The following is an 18,064-nucleotide window of genomic DNA, read 5'->3' as shown; positions in this document are numbered from 1 at the left end:
TTTTTTATTATATGTTATGTGCATAATCGCTAAATAAGTTTTGTTAATTATTAAAACTAAGATTATGACACTCAGACTTTTTAGTTTGCTTATTGCTACATTTTAATACGTTTTATTAGCTATTTTAAATTTTATCATTTTTTTGATTGGCTGGTTACAATAGTTCTACAATCATAGTTACTATGAAGAGTGATATCTAAATAAAGGTAACTTGAGCTAAATTATCAAAGTTATCGTATTGGATACTTATTCTAATTATGCTGTATGGTATTATGATAGAATAATAGTAAAAATAATAAAGTTTAAAATTACTTTCTCCTCTATCACTCATATGCACTTAAAAATACTGCGTAATTATTAAATCATAGGACTTATATTATGAAATATTTAGTAAAAAAGCTTCCAAAATAACTATTGCAGAGATAGTATATGTTATTCTAAGGCTAAGAAGTTAAAATTTAATATATGACCTTAGTAAAAAATAGATTAAATTTATTGATGTTGATATTATTAATAATATAATTTATGCTTTTTGAGTTATCAATTGATTTCCATATTTATAATTACTGCTTTGATAGTTTGTATAAAAAATTACAATCGTATAAGCTAATCTATATATTAAACCTATCAAAGATATAATTGCTTTAAGATAGTATTTTGCATTTTGATTTTAAGGTATTTTAGCAAAACATTAATTTATCTGTTTGTTTATTAATTACATCACCTTCATTTAAGTCTATTTTATTAACTGCTTATGAATTCAAACTAAGATTATATTTATTTATTTCTTTTTTTTTCAATTAACAAATAATATTGTTAAAATTGATTACAAATCTAATTTACTAAAATTCTTAAATCAGAATTATTTAATAATTTAATATATCCCACTTATTTAAAAATTTATTTGCCAAGATTTTTATTAATAAAACATTTGATTTAATAGTTTACAAAATTAATAAATTATAGATTTTAATTAATTAATTATTTATTTTACATTTTAAAACAGAAAATAATTTTTATTATTGATTTTATAATTTTGAATTCACTATTTTCAAATAAACCACAATAAATTTCAATTAAAAGCTAGTCTCTTTTAATATTATGAATCAAACTATTTTTATTTTAAAGTTTCTTAATTTGGAATTTTTTATTTTTGATTCAAAACTTTTTAAGGAGAATATTAGTCTAAATAACTATTGTCGAAATTGACTATTGAGGGTTGGATAAATGTTTAATCTTTATATGATATATTTTTTGTGTTATCATTCATACTCACATCTTTATTTTATCCATAACTTATTGATATACTATTTTCAGGAATAACTTGAGATGCTTATACTCTAGCTTATTATCTCGAAGCTCTGTATTCTCTAATTTTTCTAAGAAACCTTGAAATTAAGAATGAGAGCATTATTGATGGCCATATAAAACCATAACTCCAAAAACCTTCATAAATTATTGCAGTAACTAAATGTAAAAATGTAGCATCGTAATAGGGTTTTTCTGAAAATATTACTTATAAAAACTTTTTTTGTTGTAAGCAAAAGCTTTTATCTAGTTATTGAGCATTATTAGATTTATCAAATCCTAGATAATTATTATAAAAGCACTAATTAACTTTTATTTTACCTGAATTTTCATCAATATTTTAAATCTTATCTAGGCTTATAGAACTTATATTTCCAGCGCAGAGCCATGAAGGGAGTTTTATTTCTGATGATTCATATTCAGGTGAGTCCATACTAAAAGTTGAAATCCTTTGATTTTTTTCTAAATAAATATAAGGAAAAGGTGAATTAGATAAAATAGAGCTACTGCTTTTTGATGAAATACATCCACAGCCTATTTAAGAAATACCTTCCTTATCAATAAATGATAGAGCAAGGAAAGTATATAATTCATTTTTATTTTCTCCAATTTATATTTAAGAAGAGTATTCGATAGTACATTTACTAGCTTGGTCGAATTGTTATTGGATAATTGGATGATAAATTAAGAAATAAATACAGAAAAATATACTGCCAAAAATGAGTAAACTCAGTAGGTTTATAAATATTTGCGCCTTAAGTTGTATCTAGCTTTTTTTAATTTTACCCCAAATAACTGTAGCTAAGAATCCTATGGGTAAGTAGTAAAATCCTAGTATAAATTATTTACTAGAAGTTGCATATAAGATCACTGTAGCTACAACATTCATCAAAAATGTTAAAAATAAACCTCTCCACAGAGATTTTGTTTTAAACAAAACTATTTTTGCAAAAAATTGATTCAGATTTTTATAGTTCATCTTACTTATCTATGGTATCCCATTTACCATATGAAAGCTAAATATTTCTTAGCTGTATAATACAAGATTATTTAATATTAAATCAGATTTCTACTGAGGCTTAATCATTTTTCAGTTAGGCTTATTAAATAAAAATATAGGCAAATATTAAAATCTAAATACAAATTATAAAGAAAGATAAGAATAAATGTATGGTAAAAATAAATTGGATAATTACTTTGAGATCTTATTAGAATTTAAAGTCAAAGTATAAATTAACAAACAAAGAAATTAACAAAATCGAAAATATAAAATACAATAATTTTAAATTTTAAATATCTTCAAACAATTATTGTTTTTTATAAATGCCATATTTTTCTATTATAATAAACTAATAAATCAATCTCTATTAAACTGTCAAATTTTTAGATGCAATTCGTAAGATAAATATATAATATCATCACAAAAAAAATCAATTCATTTGTATTTTTTAGAATTAAAATTCCTAGATTTTTAAAGTGGTTTTAGGAAATCTGAAAATTATAATATTAAAGGATATATTTGAGAAATGCTTTCAAACACTATCAAAAAAATCATGATGAATTATTCGAAGAAATATCAAAAAACATTAAAATGAAAATAGTATATTGTAAATTTATAATAATATTAAAAGTAGCAGCCATAAAAATAAATAAATAAACTTAACTTAAAATAAAATAAATTGCATTTTACTAATTTAATTATGACCAAAAAATAATTTAAAATAATTTTTTGTTTTTTTCAAAAAAAAAATAAATTTATTTGGATTTATTTAAAACATAAAGATTAATTTATAATTTTTGTTTATTTGTTTGCTTGTTTATTTGCTTTCTATTTGATTATTAATAACTCTTAATTTAATAATTTATCTATATATATATCTATATAGCAATAAAAAAGATTCAAAAGAATATTTATTTATTTTTAAATGATTAAAGTCTGATATAATTTTCTTTCATAATGTGTATTTATTAAATTAAGGCTAAATTAACAATGTTTTCAATGATTAAATAATAATCCTTTTTAAATTAGTTTCTTTAGACTCATAATATTAGTAAAGTTATTAAGTATTAATTTAAATAAAAATAGTTAAGTATAGAATACAATTAGTAATTTTTAGTTTATTGAAATATAATAAAACAGATAAATGGATATAGAAAGTAAAAATCAGCCAAAAATATATGAAAAGATGGACTTCGAAAGCGGAGGTATTATTAAAAATGCTAGCGAATAAGCATTGAAGGGTAAAGCCGTCATCGAGTCAAATTTTGAAATATTCAATAAATGGCAAAAAATTCATAAGATTGGACCTGGTTTAGCTAATTTGGGCAACACATGCTTCTTTAATTCCGTCTTATAATGCTTAACATATACTCCTCCTTTAGCTAATTACTTACTTAGTGGCGAGCATAAAAAAACATGTCCTAGAAAAGAATCTTTTTGTGCAATTTGCTTATTAGAATAACATATTGAGTAATGTTTTTCATAAAACAGACCTCCCGTTGTATAACCTAGAAAAATAATTTAAAATATGCGCTATATAAACAAGAAATTCAAACTAGGTAGATAAGATGACTCTCATGAGCTATTAAGATTGCTCTTAGAGTCAATGCAAAAAAGTGCACTGGATTTTAAGCCTAAGGTAGATTAAAAGATAGAAGAAGCTACTCCTATCTATAAAATGTTTGCTGGAAAGCTGAAAAGCCAAGTAGAATGCTCAGTATGCAACTATCGTTCTGAAAACATTGAAGCCTTCTACGACTTATCATTAGTAATAAATAAATTTTGATAATTTATACATACATGAGTTGTTTTATAATTTTTAAAAACTTCTACTAAAGCTTTTATTTATTTTTAAGAGCACTTTATTACCTACTTAATATCGAGTTGAGTTGCTCTATTATTATAAAAATAATTAGTCTCAAAAAATTTATTTTTTTATATTTATTCTAAATATAATTTATATTTTTTTATTTATTTAGGAATGCAAAGAATCTGTTTAGAAGTCATTCGAGTTATTCTTTAGAAAAGAAAAACTTGAAGGAAATAACAAATACAGATGTTCTAAATGCAAAAAGTTAGTAGAAGCACAGAAGGGATATGTCATTCGTAATATATTTATTTTATTTTATTTGAATGTAATTTTAACAAAACTCTTATTAAACTAGATTAATTGCCAAATGTATTAACACTTCAGATCAAGAGATTTAACAACTTTATGATGAAGATTAATACTCATACCTAATTTCCAGCTGAAATAGATATCTCCAAGTATGTCTAGCAAGCCAATAAGAAACCAGAAATATATGACTTATATGGAGTATTAATCCATATTGGTGGAGGTCTACATTTTGGTCACTATTATTGTTATGTTAAGAACTCTAATGATATGTGGTACTGCATGAATGACTCTAGTGTTTCTTAAAGATCATTTTAAGAAGTTTCAAAAGAGAGACCATACTTGCTCTTCTACGTCAAGAGAGAAGTTATTACTAAACCTAAAAGAAAATCCAGTGCTGATTTAAGTAACTTATAAAAAGAAGTTGTTAAAGAAGCCATTAAAGAAGCTGCCACAGCTGCTATTGATTAAGGAAAATAATAAGTATTGAATGAAGAATAAAATGTAAACAATAAATAAAAAACACTTTGTGATGAATATAAAGAAATTGCAAAATCTGAATAGTGCCAAGAATACATGGTAACTTTAAAAGTTGTTTTACAAAAAATTAAAATTTTTTAAATAGAAATAGTTAGATTCACTTTTTGCAATAAAAAAGAAAAATGAACCTGAATAAAAGTCAGAAAAAATAGTTGAAGAAAAGTAGTAGAATAAATAGGAAGTTAAAAAGGATTAAATTAAATAGAAGTAAGCTGAAGAATAGAAATAATAAGATATCTAGGAGAATAAGAGTGAAGAAAATAAAATGGAAGAAGAAAAGGACTCTAATAAGCAAGATTAGATAAGTAAAGAAATTGATGATAAATTCTATTAATTACAAAGAGACAGAATGAATAACAAATATTAAAGATGCTAATTTTAGTAATTTATTTATATACTAAAATTTATTTTATATCTAAAAAATATTTATTTTTTAAATGTAGGGTTGTTAAGCTTAAGAAAATAAAAAAATTAAAGTACATTACTGATACCTTTATGAGAAAAAGACTTAGAAGTTAAATGGCAAATTAATTATTATATTTAGGAAATAGTCAAGCTAGTTTACAAACTATATCTAGACAAGATAGTGCAGAAGAAAATAAGCAAAAAGTCAAATAGATAAATGGAGTTTATGTAAATTCTGAAGCATTAGCTTAGAATATAGTTTCTACTAAAAGTGATCAATCTCTTAAACCAACATCTAATGGATCAACAGCTCAATCAACTCCTGAAACCAAGCAATCCAAGCAAGCAAATGAAGTATTAAAACAAAAAGAAGCCAAGATTGGAGAAATAACATAAAATAATTTAGAATATGGAGGTTTAATTAAAACATTGCAGTAAAAGAATGAAGTTTCTCAAAAAGTAAATGGCCAACAGATTGTAAACTAATCTGAGAATAAGAAATCAACCAACTCCCCATTAAATCTTTCAAGTTTAGAGTTGCTTTCTTAAAATGACAGTGGCTCATAGTTGTGGAACTCAAAGGAAAGCCAATAGGTAATTTATAATAACTTTAAGAACTTAATTATTGAAATTTTTATTAAATATAAAATAGCTTGCTTAATTCAGAAATAAGGTAAAAGAACACAATAAAAACATACTTGAATATTAAAAAAAAGAGAAAGATGAGTACGATGTTGAATACGATAAGGGAAAACTTAAAAAAATAAAAAAGAAGAAAGAAAAGCAAAGAATCAACTTCGATAAGTTAGCCTAATAATAATAAAAAAATAAAAATAAAAATGGTTACTAATAATATTTAAAGAAGAATAAAAAATAATATAAATGATTCTATTATTTATAATTAATTTCAGTTTAATTTTTGTTTTATAACAAAATCAATCAGCTCGAAACATTTAGTTTTCTTGCATATACCAATTTAACTTTTCATTGTCTACACTAAAATTAATTGCTAATCCTATAATTTTAACATAAATTTCAATTATTTAAATTAATTAACTAATCAGGCATTTATTAAGATAGCTAAAAATTATTGAACTTTAGTTTGTTAAAAATTAAGTTATTAGATAATTCTTTATATCGCTTCTTAGAGTATTTGCTTTTTGAAATAATTTTAAATATTTATTTATTTCCTTGCTTAATATTTTTTAAGAAATTCAACAATTCTTATAAAAATTTGTGATTTTTTTATTATTTTATCTCTTTATCAACATTAAAATCTTAAATTTTTTCAGATTTGCAAAATCTTAATACATAAAGTGAAGCCTATCTAAACTCAGGCTCCTACAAGACCAAACATTTTACCTAAAACATACATATACCAAGTTAGATGAATTATATAATGAAAAATTTTAATTTATGATAAATATTTTGCCCATTTTTAACATTTTTAAAGAGTATTCATTCAGTACATAAGGGTGTATTGTAACAGGTTTTACTCTTTCTTATAATAAAGCAATAATAAAAAATAATAATAAAATAAAAACATAATAAAGGCTTATTTTTTTAATTCATAAAAATTTTAAATGGAAATAAATAAATAATTAGAAAAGTTATAAGAATAATAAATAAAAGTATTTACAATTTTTCTTAATAAATTTTTGATATTTTTAATTTAATTTTGTTTTAATTATTTTTAAAACTGCATACTGACTATTTTTATTATATTTTGGCTAATAAGCTTGATCAATTTTTTTATCTCTACTGTTAGTCCAAAGAATTTCAGTTTATTTTAAACTAAAAATGTTTGAAACTCTTTAAGGAATATTAATTATAAATTAACTTTTAATTTCATATTAAACCTAAAATAATTTAAATTAATAAAATATTTTTTATTCATTTTAAATCAACTTATATAGTTAATACTAATTTTGTTCATTCTTCCTAAGTGAATACTTTATTCAGTGCTTCTATTAAATTTCTTTTTTAAATTGGTTTAGAAATATGGGCTTTTGCCCCTACCTGTAGTTCTTTGTCAATAGGTAAATCGTACGCTGTAACAATTATTACAGGTACATTTAAAATTTCATTTTACGATATTAAATCGTTAATAATTTAGGTAGCAGATAGTCCATCTAATACAGGCATATTAACATCCATAAATATGAGATCATACTACATTTATTTATTTTTAAGTAATATATCTATACACTCTTATCCGTTAAAAGCCTCTTAAATAGTTAGATTAGGAATGTCTTTAAATATGCACTTTAATACTTTTATATTAAATGGAGTGTCATCAACTATTATGATGTTTTTATTTTCTAAAAAGCACTCTAAAGTTGTATTTTTTAGCTGGTCTAAGTGCAGTTTTTCATTTTTTATTATATTACTATTGGGAAGTGTAACCTTGCACTATTCAGATGTATCAGATGGTTCTTTTGAAAGGGTTGTAATCTTTTCTAAATTTATGCATTAAACTTTATTGTTAGAAAAACTATGTCTACTTTCTTCATCCTTTATTGGAAGTATATCATATTAGATCTGCTTCAAGTATAAGCTAAGATTTTGGTATATATTAAATTTAACTTTGGTACCTACCCCAACAATAGAGTCTAATTCAAAAGATTTTTCAGGTCCTAAATATTATAATATCATTTTACTGATTGACAAACCTAATCCAATACCTTTTTTTTAATAATAATATAAAAACAATTTAATTTAAAAAAAATAAATAAATAAATAAATAATTACCATGAGAATAGTTGGTTGTTTCTAAACTTTACATATTATTTATTTAAGTTAATAATTAATTTTCAATTCCAAGTCCTGTATCACTTATTTAAAATGATAGAATATTGCTTTCACTTTTTTCAATTTTAAAAACTATTTCTCCCTCAAAAGTAAATTTAATTGCATTCTGTAGAACATTTACAATAACTTGTTGCAGTCTTTAAAGATCTGTACACATTATCTCATTTTCATTTAATTCATTAACTATCAAAAATTTTATATTTTTCTTCATTTCTATTTAATTTTAAAATATTTCTACAACTTCATTAATTAAATTTTGCACTTTATCTTGCTTCATGTCTAGACTCAATTCTCCTTTTATCATTTGAGAATAATCTATTATATCATTTATCATAAGCATCTACTACTTTCCTAATAAGTAAGATAATTTAATCATGCTTTTAATATCTTCTTAGTCTTCAGCTCTCTACAATGCTGTTTCTATAAATTAAATTAATTATAAATATTAAAATATTTTATTTAAAAAACAAATTTGATTTTACATAAAAAAGTAAAAATTCCATTCAAAGGTGTTTTTAAATTATGTGTAAATGAAGATATAATTTTTTCTTTGTATTCATTAACTTCTTATTATCTTTGGAAAATGACTTAGGGTGATATGTCATTCATGACTACCATAACTGAATCTTAGTGATCCCATTAGCAATCGAGTAATTTTATGTCATAATATTTTTAATTATCTAATTTTTGTATTTTATTTTTATCACCAACTAAATCTTATTCTTTTTAATATTTACAGCTTTAAAAATGAACAATTTCTTTTGCTTAAAAACTTAAAAATTACTAGTTTTACTCAACTAATTTATCAAGATGCTCACTTTTTTCTTTATTTAATTTAATGGTTTTATTTTTCTTAGTATTTTACTATCTAGTTTCATTTAACAATTTCTCAAGCTTTAGCTTATATTAGCTAGTCTGATTTCTCTTTTTATTTTCAAACTCATTCTAATCATCGTTTTATAATTTATTTTAGCTCTCTTTTGTAGAAAATATGCTTACTATTGCATCTTTTAATGAAAAAACACTTATTCCACTTTATTGCTTAAATTAATCGCTTGCTCCTCCATTCAAAGTTCCATTCCTACTTCTTATATTAGCTTAAGAAGCCAACTTTATAGAATCAGTTAATTTAAAAAATGGATTTTTTTCTGGGTAGCAGATGATTTAGTTCAAAACTTTGGATTGTTTTCCATTGTAAAAATTTAGTTACTTACTTTAATTTTAAAGGTTAGTCGAGTCTTCAAATTCTAAATTTGTAAGCTTATTTTGTGATTTGCAGTTAATCAATTAATTGAAATTTTTTATTTAAATATTTTGTTTAGGTGTATTCAAATTTTAGACCTAGATTTGATGTGCTTAAAAAAATTCTATATTGTTTTCCTCATCTTTTTTTTGATTTCTATAATTATTTTGTTACATATTACTATGTAATTTACAATTTTCCAAATAATCTTTGGAGTAGTTATTTGATAACAAAGTATTTCCAGTACCCAAATCAAAACCATTTTATTAAGAATCCATAGAACATCTATTTCTAATTTATATTTTATCTAAAACGCTTATTAAATCTTCTCTATTGTATGTATTGAATTCTTGTAGACAAACTTTGTTTGCAAATTAAATTTTACAATTTTTTAGAGAAAAAGGCTGTTATTATACAGAACAAGAATCCGTTTTTTTGCTATCAATCTCTGGCGCAATAATTTCAGGTGTTTATGATATCACAAAAATTGAAGTTGGTATTTAAGCGTCGAGGAGGTTTTTATAGCCTTGTAAATCTTAGGACTATTTATGTCCTTCTAAAAACTGAATTCTTTTATTCTTCTCTTAAGAATAAATAAAAAAGAATACAATAATAGAAGTAGTAAGTAATACTAAATTCTAATATATATTTTTTTGTATGGATAGAATTACTATTAATAAAGTAAAAACATATCCTATTGCTAGCAACACAAAGTTGTTTTGCATTTTCATAAATATCATTAATTACAAAAATGACAAAATCGTACAAAATGATAATAGAGAATCATCAAAATCATCTATACCTTATATATCCTACTGTTCATATGCTTATTTATTTTCTGAATACTAATTGATTTAGTCTATTTACCTTGTGCTACTTTGAATTGTGAAGTAGCTAAAAACTCCAAATAATACTTTTTAAAATAGCATAAAATATGGAATTATCACATGATATTTTCTATTTACTATAAAACCTATTAAAGAGATTGCTATGCATGATATTAAAAGTCCTGATGATAGCATTCCATAATCATCATTAATCACAAGAACTAGTAAAATTATTTATGCAAATAGGATAAACCAAAAGCTTTAAAAATATGTTTTTTAAATCACTTAAAGCGTAGAAGAATTATATTGCTCATTTAGATAGCCATGAAGAGTTAAAGTATAGCTATTTATAAGTTAAGATATGTTTTTTATTTCTTGTTTACTACTCTCTTTCATATTTATTTTATTACTTCAGCTTTTATAAATTTAGGTTATTAATTCAATTTTTTTTTTTTTTGCTTATTTAACAATTATTTGAAATATAATTCACATTACCATCAATTAATGTTAATAATTAGATATAATTAGAATCAACTTTAATTTTAAATGAATATCTGCTTACAAAATATAAGATTTATTTAAATATAGACTAAAGTTATTATTTATAATTTCTTCATTGCTTTTATGACTTTTATGATAAATGAATCATTTTTTTAAATTAAAAATATTTGTAAATATTTATCCTTTAAAAAAATCAAGCACATTTTAACAACCTTTTATTAAAAATAATTGTATTAAAAAACTTCTTTTTTTATAAAAAAATTATTTTTTTTACATCAATAAAATCAAAAAAGTGTAATAAAATTGCCAGGATATGTCAATATGTGAATCAATATAAATAAAAATTGAAAGTTACATCTTAAAATATAAATTTAAATGTTATTTTTCGTTTATATATTTTAGAATTTCAATGCAAAATTCAATTACAAGTTACAAATTAAATTTCTTCAACATTATTAGATAAAAGTTATGTTTTTTTTTAAAAAATACAAATAAGAAAGAAGCTATAAATATTTCTTCCTTCATATTTTTTTGGATAAAACTTAATTGATATTTCTGAAACCTATCCTAAATATAATTAATAATAATATATATCAATCAAATAGATATAATCTCTATCATTTTAAAATTAAATTTAAAATACTTTAATAAATTTAATTTTATGATTTTACATCTGAATTTTATTTCTAAAGTTAGAAGGATAAAACTTTAAACTTACGTAAAAAATAAATCAAGAGTTAATAGAAGTAAATAAATATATTATATCAAAAGCATTTTAATAAATCTCGAAATGTAAAAATTTAAAATAACGCCATTAATAATTTATAATTAATTTACTTTTATTCAATTTCTAATTTAGAATTTTTAAAATTTGTTTTAAAATTGGTATTTATCACAATTATATAGATAAAAAAACATAAAATTATTTATAAATTGTTATTTTACTAAAGCAATAAAAAATTTTGTAATAATTCTTATTTATTATCTAAAATAATAAAAGAGATAAATCTGTAAAAATTTTAATAAATAATTAATCAATCAAAAACTTTTAATTATTAAAAGATAATTACTGATTTCTAAATAAACAAATTTTATAAAGTAAAAAATATCATATCAATTTGAAATATACTAGCTATTTACATTAAGTTATTTTACTTCTTTAAGATTTGCCAAAAAAACTAGCTATTGCTTAAATAAATATTGCAAAATCTTATTATTTAGATAAATCTCACAATATTTATTTAAAATCTAATGAACTTACATTGAAATTAATTTTACTTAAAGTTTTTTACCAATTAATGAATTTATAAAAGAAAAATTTTCTAGAAACTATAAAAATAGCCTTTCTATTAGTTATAAGATAACACATTCTTTTTTTATTTTAGATTTTAAATGATTTTTATTTTTGAAATATTTTTTAGTTAAAAAGATTTAAACTTAAAAATAATTCCTTTTGAAAATTAAATACATCTATCTATTTATTTTTAAAGCAGCATTTTTAATTGAGAAAACAAACATGAATAAAATGATGGTTTGTAAAATTAATATAAATAAATTTGTATATCCTAAATGAGGATGAAATAATATTTAATTTTATAAATTATAGTTTTAATGCTTGATTTTTCTTTTATAAATGATGGATTTTTATCTTTCTATTTCTTTTATAAATACATCCAAGTACCTGACCAAAATATTTTTGATAGTTATTAGAAATTTATTTTGTTTAAAAAGTAAAAGATTTATTAATTAATATAAATAATTAAATTTATACTTTTTAAAGGAAAAAAAAAAATATGAACAAATAATTATTGTTATTGGCTCTATTGGGTGCCGCTTTGGTTGGTTCAACTGTATTCCTTCTAAATAAATCTAATAAGGATATCAGTGAGTAAGAAACTGTTGCTCAGTTGTGGTCTCTTTGGAAGAAAACCTACCATAAAAGATACGCAGATCCTGACTCAGAATAATACAGAATTTAAGTATTTTCTTCAAACTTAGATTTCATCAAGCAAGATACTACTGGAACTATGGGTATCACTAAATTCTTTGATTTGACCGATGAAGAATTCTAAGCTATTTATCTTACTGAATAAGATACTTTACAAGAACCTGTTGCAGAAGATATTCCAATTGATCCTTCAACAAACATTAACTGGGTTACAGAAAACAAAGTCACTGCTGTTAAATAATAAGGAGGTTGTGGTTCTTGCTGGACTTTCTCTGCTACTGGTGCATTAGAATCAGCTTTGATTATTGCTGGTAAAGCAGAATAAACTATTGATCTTTCTGAATAATAGCTTATTGACTGTTGTGGTGCTTCATATGGTAATTTAGGTTGTCGCGGTGGTAACAAAGACCAAGCTTTCAGATATGTTGAATCAAATCCTATAACAACCGAAAAAAATTATCCTTACTAAGGTTAAAACGGTACTTGTAATTAAACAAAGGCTGCATAAACTCCTAATTATTCTATTTCTAGCTATAAGTAAGTAGATGCTTCCACTAAAGCTCTTGCTGAAGCACTCAAAGTTTAACCAATAGCTATCTCTGTCGACGCTACTTACTTTAAATACTACACAAGCGGTATTTACTCTAAATGCAATAATAATACTCATAATCACGCTGTCCTTCTTGTTGGTTTCTAAGACGATGCTTGGATTGTTAAAAATTCATGGGGTCCTGAATTTGGAGAAAATGGTTATATTAGACTTAAAAATGGTAACACTTGCGGTGTTGCTAATATTCCATATTACCCAATTGTATGATCTAAAAATTTTTATAAATCTAAATTCGTAAAAAATACTTTGTTAAATCTTTATAAAAAAAAATTAACTTTTTTGATTGTATTTATTTTTTTATTTCAAATCATAGTTTTTTTATTTGATTAAATGGATTTATAGCTTTAATAAAGTAAATCTTTTGAATAAATTAAAAATGTAAATTGATCTTCAAATTTTATTTTTATTATTAAGTAATCTGATGAAAAAAATACATTAAACCTATTAAGAAAGTATGTTAATAAAACTAGCTTATTTTATGAAAGGAGGCAAATTTGTTTGTCCTATTTATTTTAACTTGACCTTTATTTTCAAAAAAGTTTGTCTAATTAATAAAAATTCAAATTTATATTTATTCTTCAAAAGAAGAATACATATTTAGATCATTATATCCTAATTTTCATCTTAAAAAAAGATAATTTCTAATTTAATAATAATAATAATAAAATTAAATAAAATTAGATGTTACCTGGTTGAGCAAATATTAAAATGAAATACGTTTTGACTACAGTATTTTGGTAGATAAATTTTTTTATATGGTGTTTTGGTTGAATAGACTAATAAATCTATTAGTATAATAATAATAAGTAATAATTGATTAATTAAAAATTCTAAATCAAAATCTTAAACTGAAAATTAAAAAAAAAACTGCTATTTAATAATATTATTAATTTATTTTTTATTTTAAAATTTAATCTAGTATAGCACATAGCCATTAGGTTTTAATAGCAAATATAAAATATCTTTTTTAATTTTTTTATATTTATTTATGAATCAAATTTAATTTGTAAAATGAGGGCACAATGGGATATTTTAAGATTTAAAAAAGGAGGGAAATTATATAAAAAATAAAATATATTTTAATGATTTTGTAATTTTTTGATTATTTTTAAAAAGATAAATTAAGAAGATAGGAAGAGGAGATTCAGGTGAAAATTTAAATGAAATAAGAATAAAAGCATTAAATAAAAAAAATTAATCGAAATATATTATATTAGTTTTATAATAATAATAGTATGCATAATTATATATTTTTGATAATGAGGCTAATTTAAAATGAAATTTGATTATTTTAATGAGTATAAGTATAGATTATTTATATACTTATCATTTAGTTCAAATGATACAATTGACAATAGTTTTTTAAAAGAATAAAATAAACCATTTGAAAATTAATTAACATTTTTCTATTAAAATTTATCTTTATAATTTAGTATTATTAATTATTTATAATGACAATAAAGTTTAATAATAGATTTAATTATAATCCAAAATAAACTATTATAAAATTAAAATTTATTTTTAATAATTTTTAAAGGTAATATTTTTTAAATAAAAGTCAACCAAAAAGAAATAACTCCTTAATATAAATTTATATAAATTAAAAATGTTGATCTTAAATATACAAAGTTTATTGTATTTTGTATTTATTTTTTATGTAAGTTAATCTAAGGTTAGATATAATTAAATTTTAAAAAGGAAATTAGTTTAATTTCACAATTGATTGAATAAAATTTTGAACATTAAATATCAAATATTCTTTTTTGATTATTTGTCTATAAAAATGTTTCTTTTTTTAAATAGTATAAGTTCATTTAATATTTTTTTATTATGAAAATATTTAAATAACTAAAAAATTAATTAAATTTATAATTAAAAAAACAGCTAATTTAACATGAATAGCATAATTTTGCTTTTTAAAATAGTATTTGCATAATTATCTTAATTTAAAGACATGCAATTATTTTTATAAATAACCAATAAATCATTTAAATGAATTTTGTTTTAATTGATTTATCAATTTAGAAATAACTAAAGTATTTATAATTATTTTTAAGAAAATTATATTAATTGAACTATAAAATCTTTGTTATATATTAAAAAGCAAACTGTTTAGGTTATAAATAATAGTAAAATTATAACTAATTCAATACATAGTTTTATTCTTATTGTTTAGAAATTTAAAATAGAAATCCTACTTTCTTAGTTTTTATTAATATCAAATGAATCTAAAATATGAAAATTTTAGGAAAATTTCTATAATTGAATATGTTATAAATAAATTTCTGGTGTATTTTGATTTTAAATTTGTAGGATTTTATATCATTTTATAATTAATTATAATGTTGACTGGGATTATTATTAAATATAAATATGAAATTATGTTATTATATTATATTTAGAATGATTATAAAGTAATTTAATAATTATAGATAATAAATAAATTATAATAGATAGTTATAATAATTTGATTATATTATTAAATTAAACAATTTTCTATTTTATTATTTCATTATAATTTGAATTTGAAAAGGCATAGTTTCATATATACCATTTGTAGAATCATAGTTAAATACTTACAATATTTTAATTATTCTTTTAGATAATAACTAGTTGATTTTTGAATAGAAATTAAAAATAAAATATCAGAATTACAAAATCTAAAAATAGAAACAATTTCTTCAAAAGTTTTAGAAAAATTAATTTTTAAAATAGTCAATAAATAGTACATGCTCGAATACTATTAGAAATAAATTTTTTTAAAAATAATAAATAGAATATTTCTGTAAAAGTTCAAAGAAATAAATTGAAAAATAATTGTTTATCTTTTGTAGAAAATTATTGAATAAAATATTCAAAAAATATTAACAAATAAATTTGAATTTAAAATATAATTTTCGAATTTTTGTCAAGATTGAATTTAAAATATAATTTTCAAGCTTTTGTAAAGATTAAATATTTATATAAATTTATTTATTTATTTGTATTTTAGTTTTTATTTATTTATTTATTTGTTTGTTTGTTTGTTTTTGATTTACTGGATTAATTTTTTAGTTAAGAAAAATGATATGTATTAGCTTAATATTATAAGCTAAGTATCTATTTTATTTATTTAATTATGATTTTTTTGATTGGGTGAATCAAAAGATTTATATTTTCTTTTATAAAATTTTTAATTTTATAAGCAACTATGATACAAATTAAATATCTTAAGGCAAAAAGATATTTTGAGTATTTTACTTATAATTAATTTGAATAAATGAAACTATATTTACTTATTGTTTTTATTTTCTACTCTCCTTTCATTCGACTTACTTTTCATTCACTAGTTTAATTTTACATCTTGTAAATAAATTAATAGAACTAACACGTAATTATGACAAAAATAGCTTTATAATATACATAGATATCTTAAAATAGAGTTCTTATTCAATAAGGAATAAGCATGTGAATTAGTCTTTATAAGCAAAGTATCTTATATGTGTAACGAGTTTTATTAAAAATAGACAACCTAATATTGCATATATTAATGTGGCTTGCTTGCTAATTATTCTGACTGAGCTGAATAATAAAAACGCTGATCTAATTTATTTCAGGATTTTACAATAATTCAGTTAGTATTGGTGTTATCAAAAATTAATTTACAGTTAGTGGTCTATTACAACTTAAATAGGAACATAAGTAATACCAAATAAACTATTAAATAGATTAATTTGTAGATATTCCATAACTCATCATAACTTGTAGAAAATAAAGAAAATAGAGCAACTATAACCAAAAACATTGGTATTATTATAATGCAATAAAAATTCCATTAAAATTTGATAGATTTTATTATAATTTATTGATACGAAAAATCAAAATCAATTATAAAAAATATTTATTTGATCTGGAATTATTTAATATTAATTAGATGAAAATTAAGCAAAGCATAGCAATAAGAAAGAGGATAGATAATATTCTACATCCAGTGCTTAAATCAATTCAAATAAAATCAAATTGTATTGAATTGAGTAATTCGAACGAACTTACATTTAACTGGAATTATACAAATATAATAAATAACATAATTTCATGAAGTTTTTTTTTCAGTTTCAATCTAATTGTTCTAACTTAGTAGATTTAATTACTAGCTTTTACATAAAATTTTAATTAAAAGTCAAAACAGGATTAGCAGTATGATTTTTTGTAAATAGTTATAAGCCTAATAAACAAGTAAAGTTTAAAATAAATAAATAAATAAATAATTTAGGCCTTTTATCTATTTCTTTAGTTTGATGAGAATGAATAATTAATATCGAATAGAGATGATGCAGATTTATTATTATTTTTAATTTTTCATAATCTGAGTATTATTGTTTCCTTATTTACTTTAGAAATTTGTAATGAGTCCGCAAAGTATTAATTTAGAGGATTTTTTTAAATACATCAAAATATTTAAAAATAAAATAGACAGTAAATGAGAAAGCGTTTAAGCTTGAAATAAGTTTTGTTAGGGGTTTTAATTTAGGTTGGAGGTAGAATGTTGAATCAGACGTGAATTGTAATATTAATTTAATTAATAATTAAAAAACACGCGTTTTTGTGAATTGTTTAAACAGTGTAAAGTAAAAGAATGAGAAAGTAAATTGATATAGTGGGCAAAAATTAAGTGAATTTTGGAAGGAATAGAGTACTATTTACAATACATCAAATATGCAATACTACTAAATGTTATAAGGAATAAGTAAAAAGAAAATTTTTTTATAGATTAAA

At 21.1% G+C, this 18,064-nt stretch overlaps 4 protein-coding genes across 4 annotated transcripts; 2 read left to right on the top strand and 2 right to left on the bottom strand. All coding sequences in view use genetic code 6, as the record gives it.

The window, feature by feature from the left end:
• Window positions 1-1,072: 1,072 nt before the first annotated feature.
• TTHERM_00842630 (transmembrane protein, putative) lies at window positions 1,073-2,395 on the bottom strand (the record flags this gene model as incomplete). The annotated part of the gene is made up of 1 exon (XM_001027279.2): window positions 1,073-2,395. One exon carries the CDS (start codon window positions 2,393-2,395, stop codon window positions 1,073-1,075), a length of 1,323 nt encoding a protein of 440 aa, XP_001027279.2.
• Window positions 2,396-3,386: 991 nt separating this feature from the next.
• Window positions 3,387-6,255, top strand: TTHERM_00842620 (ubiquitin carboxy-terminal hydrolase; the record flags this gene model as incomplete). Its single annotated transcript, XM_001027278.2, has 6 exons — window positions 3,387-4,076; window positions 4,288-4,414; window positions 4,474-5,003; window positions 5,050-5,345; window positions 5,408-5,963; window positions 6,022-6,255. Exons 1-6 carry the CDS (start codon window positions 3,453-3,455, stop codon window positions 6,253-6,255), a joined length of 2,367 nt encoding a protein of 788 aa, XP_001027278.2. The 5' UTR covers window positions 3,387-3,452.
• Window positions 6,256-7,301: 1,046 nt separating this feature from the next.
• On the bottom strand, window positions 7,302-10,646 carry TTHERM_00842610 (response regulator receiver domain protein; the record flags this gene model as incomplete). Its single annotated transcript, XM_001027277.2, has 3 exons — window positions 7,302-8,053; window positions 8,121-8,600; window positions 8,663-10,646. 3 exons carry the CDS (start codon window positions 10,644-10,646, stop codon window positions 7,302-7,304), a joined length of 3,216 nt encoding a protein of 1,071 aa, XP_001027277.2.
• Window positions 10,647-12,544: 1,898 nt separating this feature from the next.
• TTHERM_00842600 (papain family cysteine protease) lies at window positions 12,545-13,516 on the top strand (the record flags this gene model as incomplete). The annotated part of the gene is made up of 1 exon (XM_001027276.1): window positions 12,545-13,516. One exon carries the CDS (start codon window positions 12,545-12,547, stop codon window positions 13,514-13,516), a length of 972 nt encoding a protein of 323 aa, XP_001027276.1.
• Window positions 13,517-18,064: the final 4,548 nt, after the last annotated feature.

This window comes from Tetrahymena thermophila, assembly GCF_000189635.1.
Source record: "Tetrahymena thermophila SB210 genomic scaffold scf_8253894, whole genome shotgun sequence".
Classification (NCBI taxonomy): domain Eukaryota; phylum Ciliophora; class Oligohymenophorea; order Hymenostomatida; family Tetrahymenidae; genus Tetrahymena; species Tetrahymena thermophila.
The sequence above is the reverse complement of the archived record's forward strand: the minus strand, read 5'-3'. Positions and strand labels throughout refer to the sequence as shown.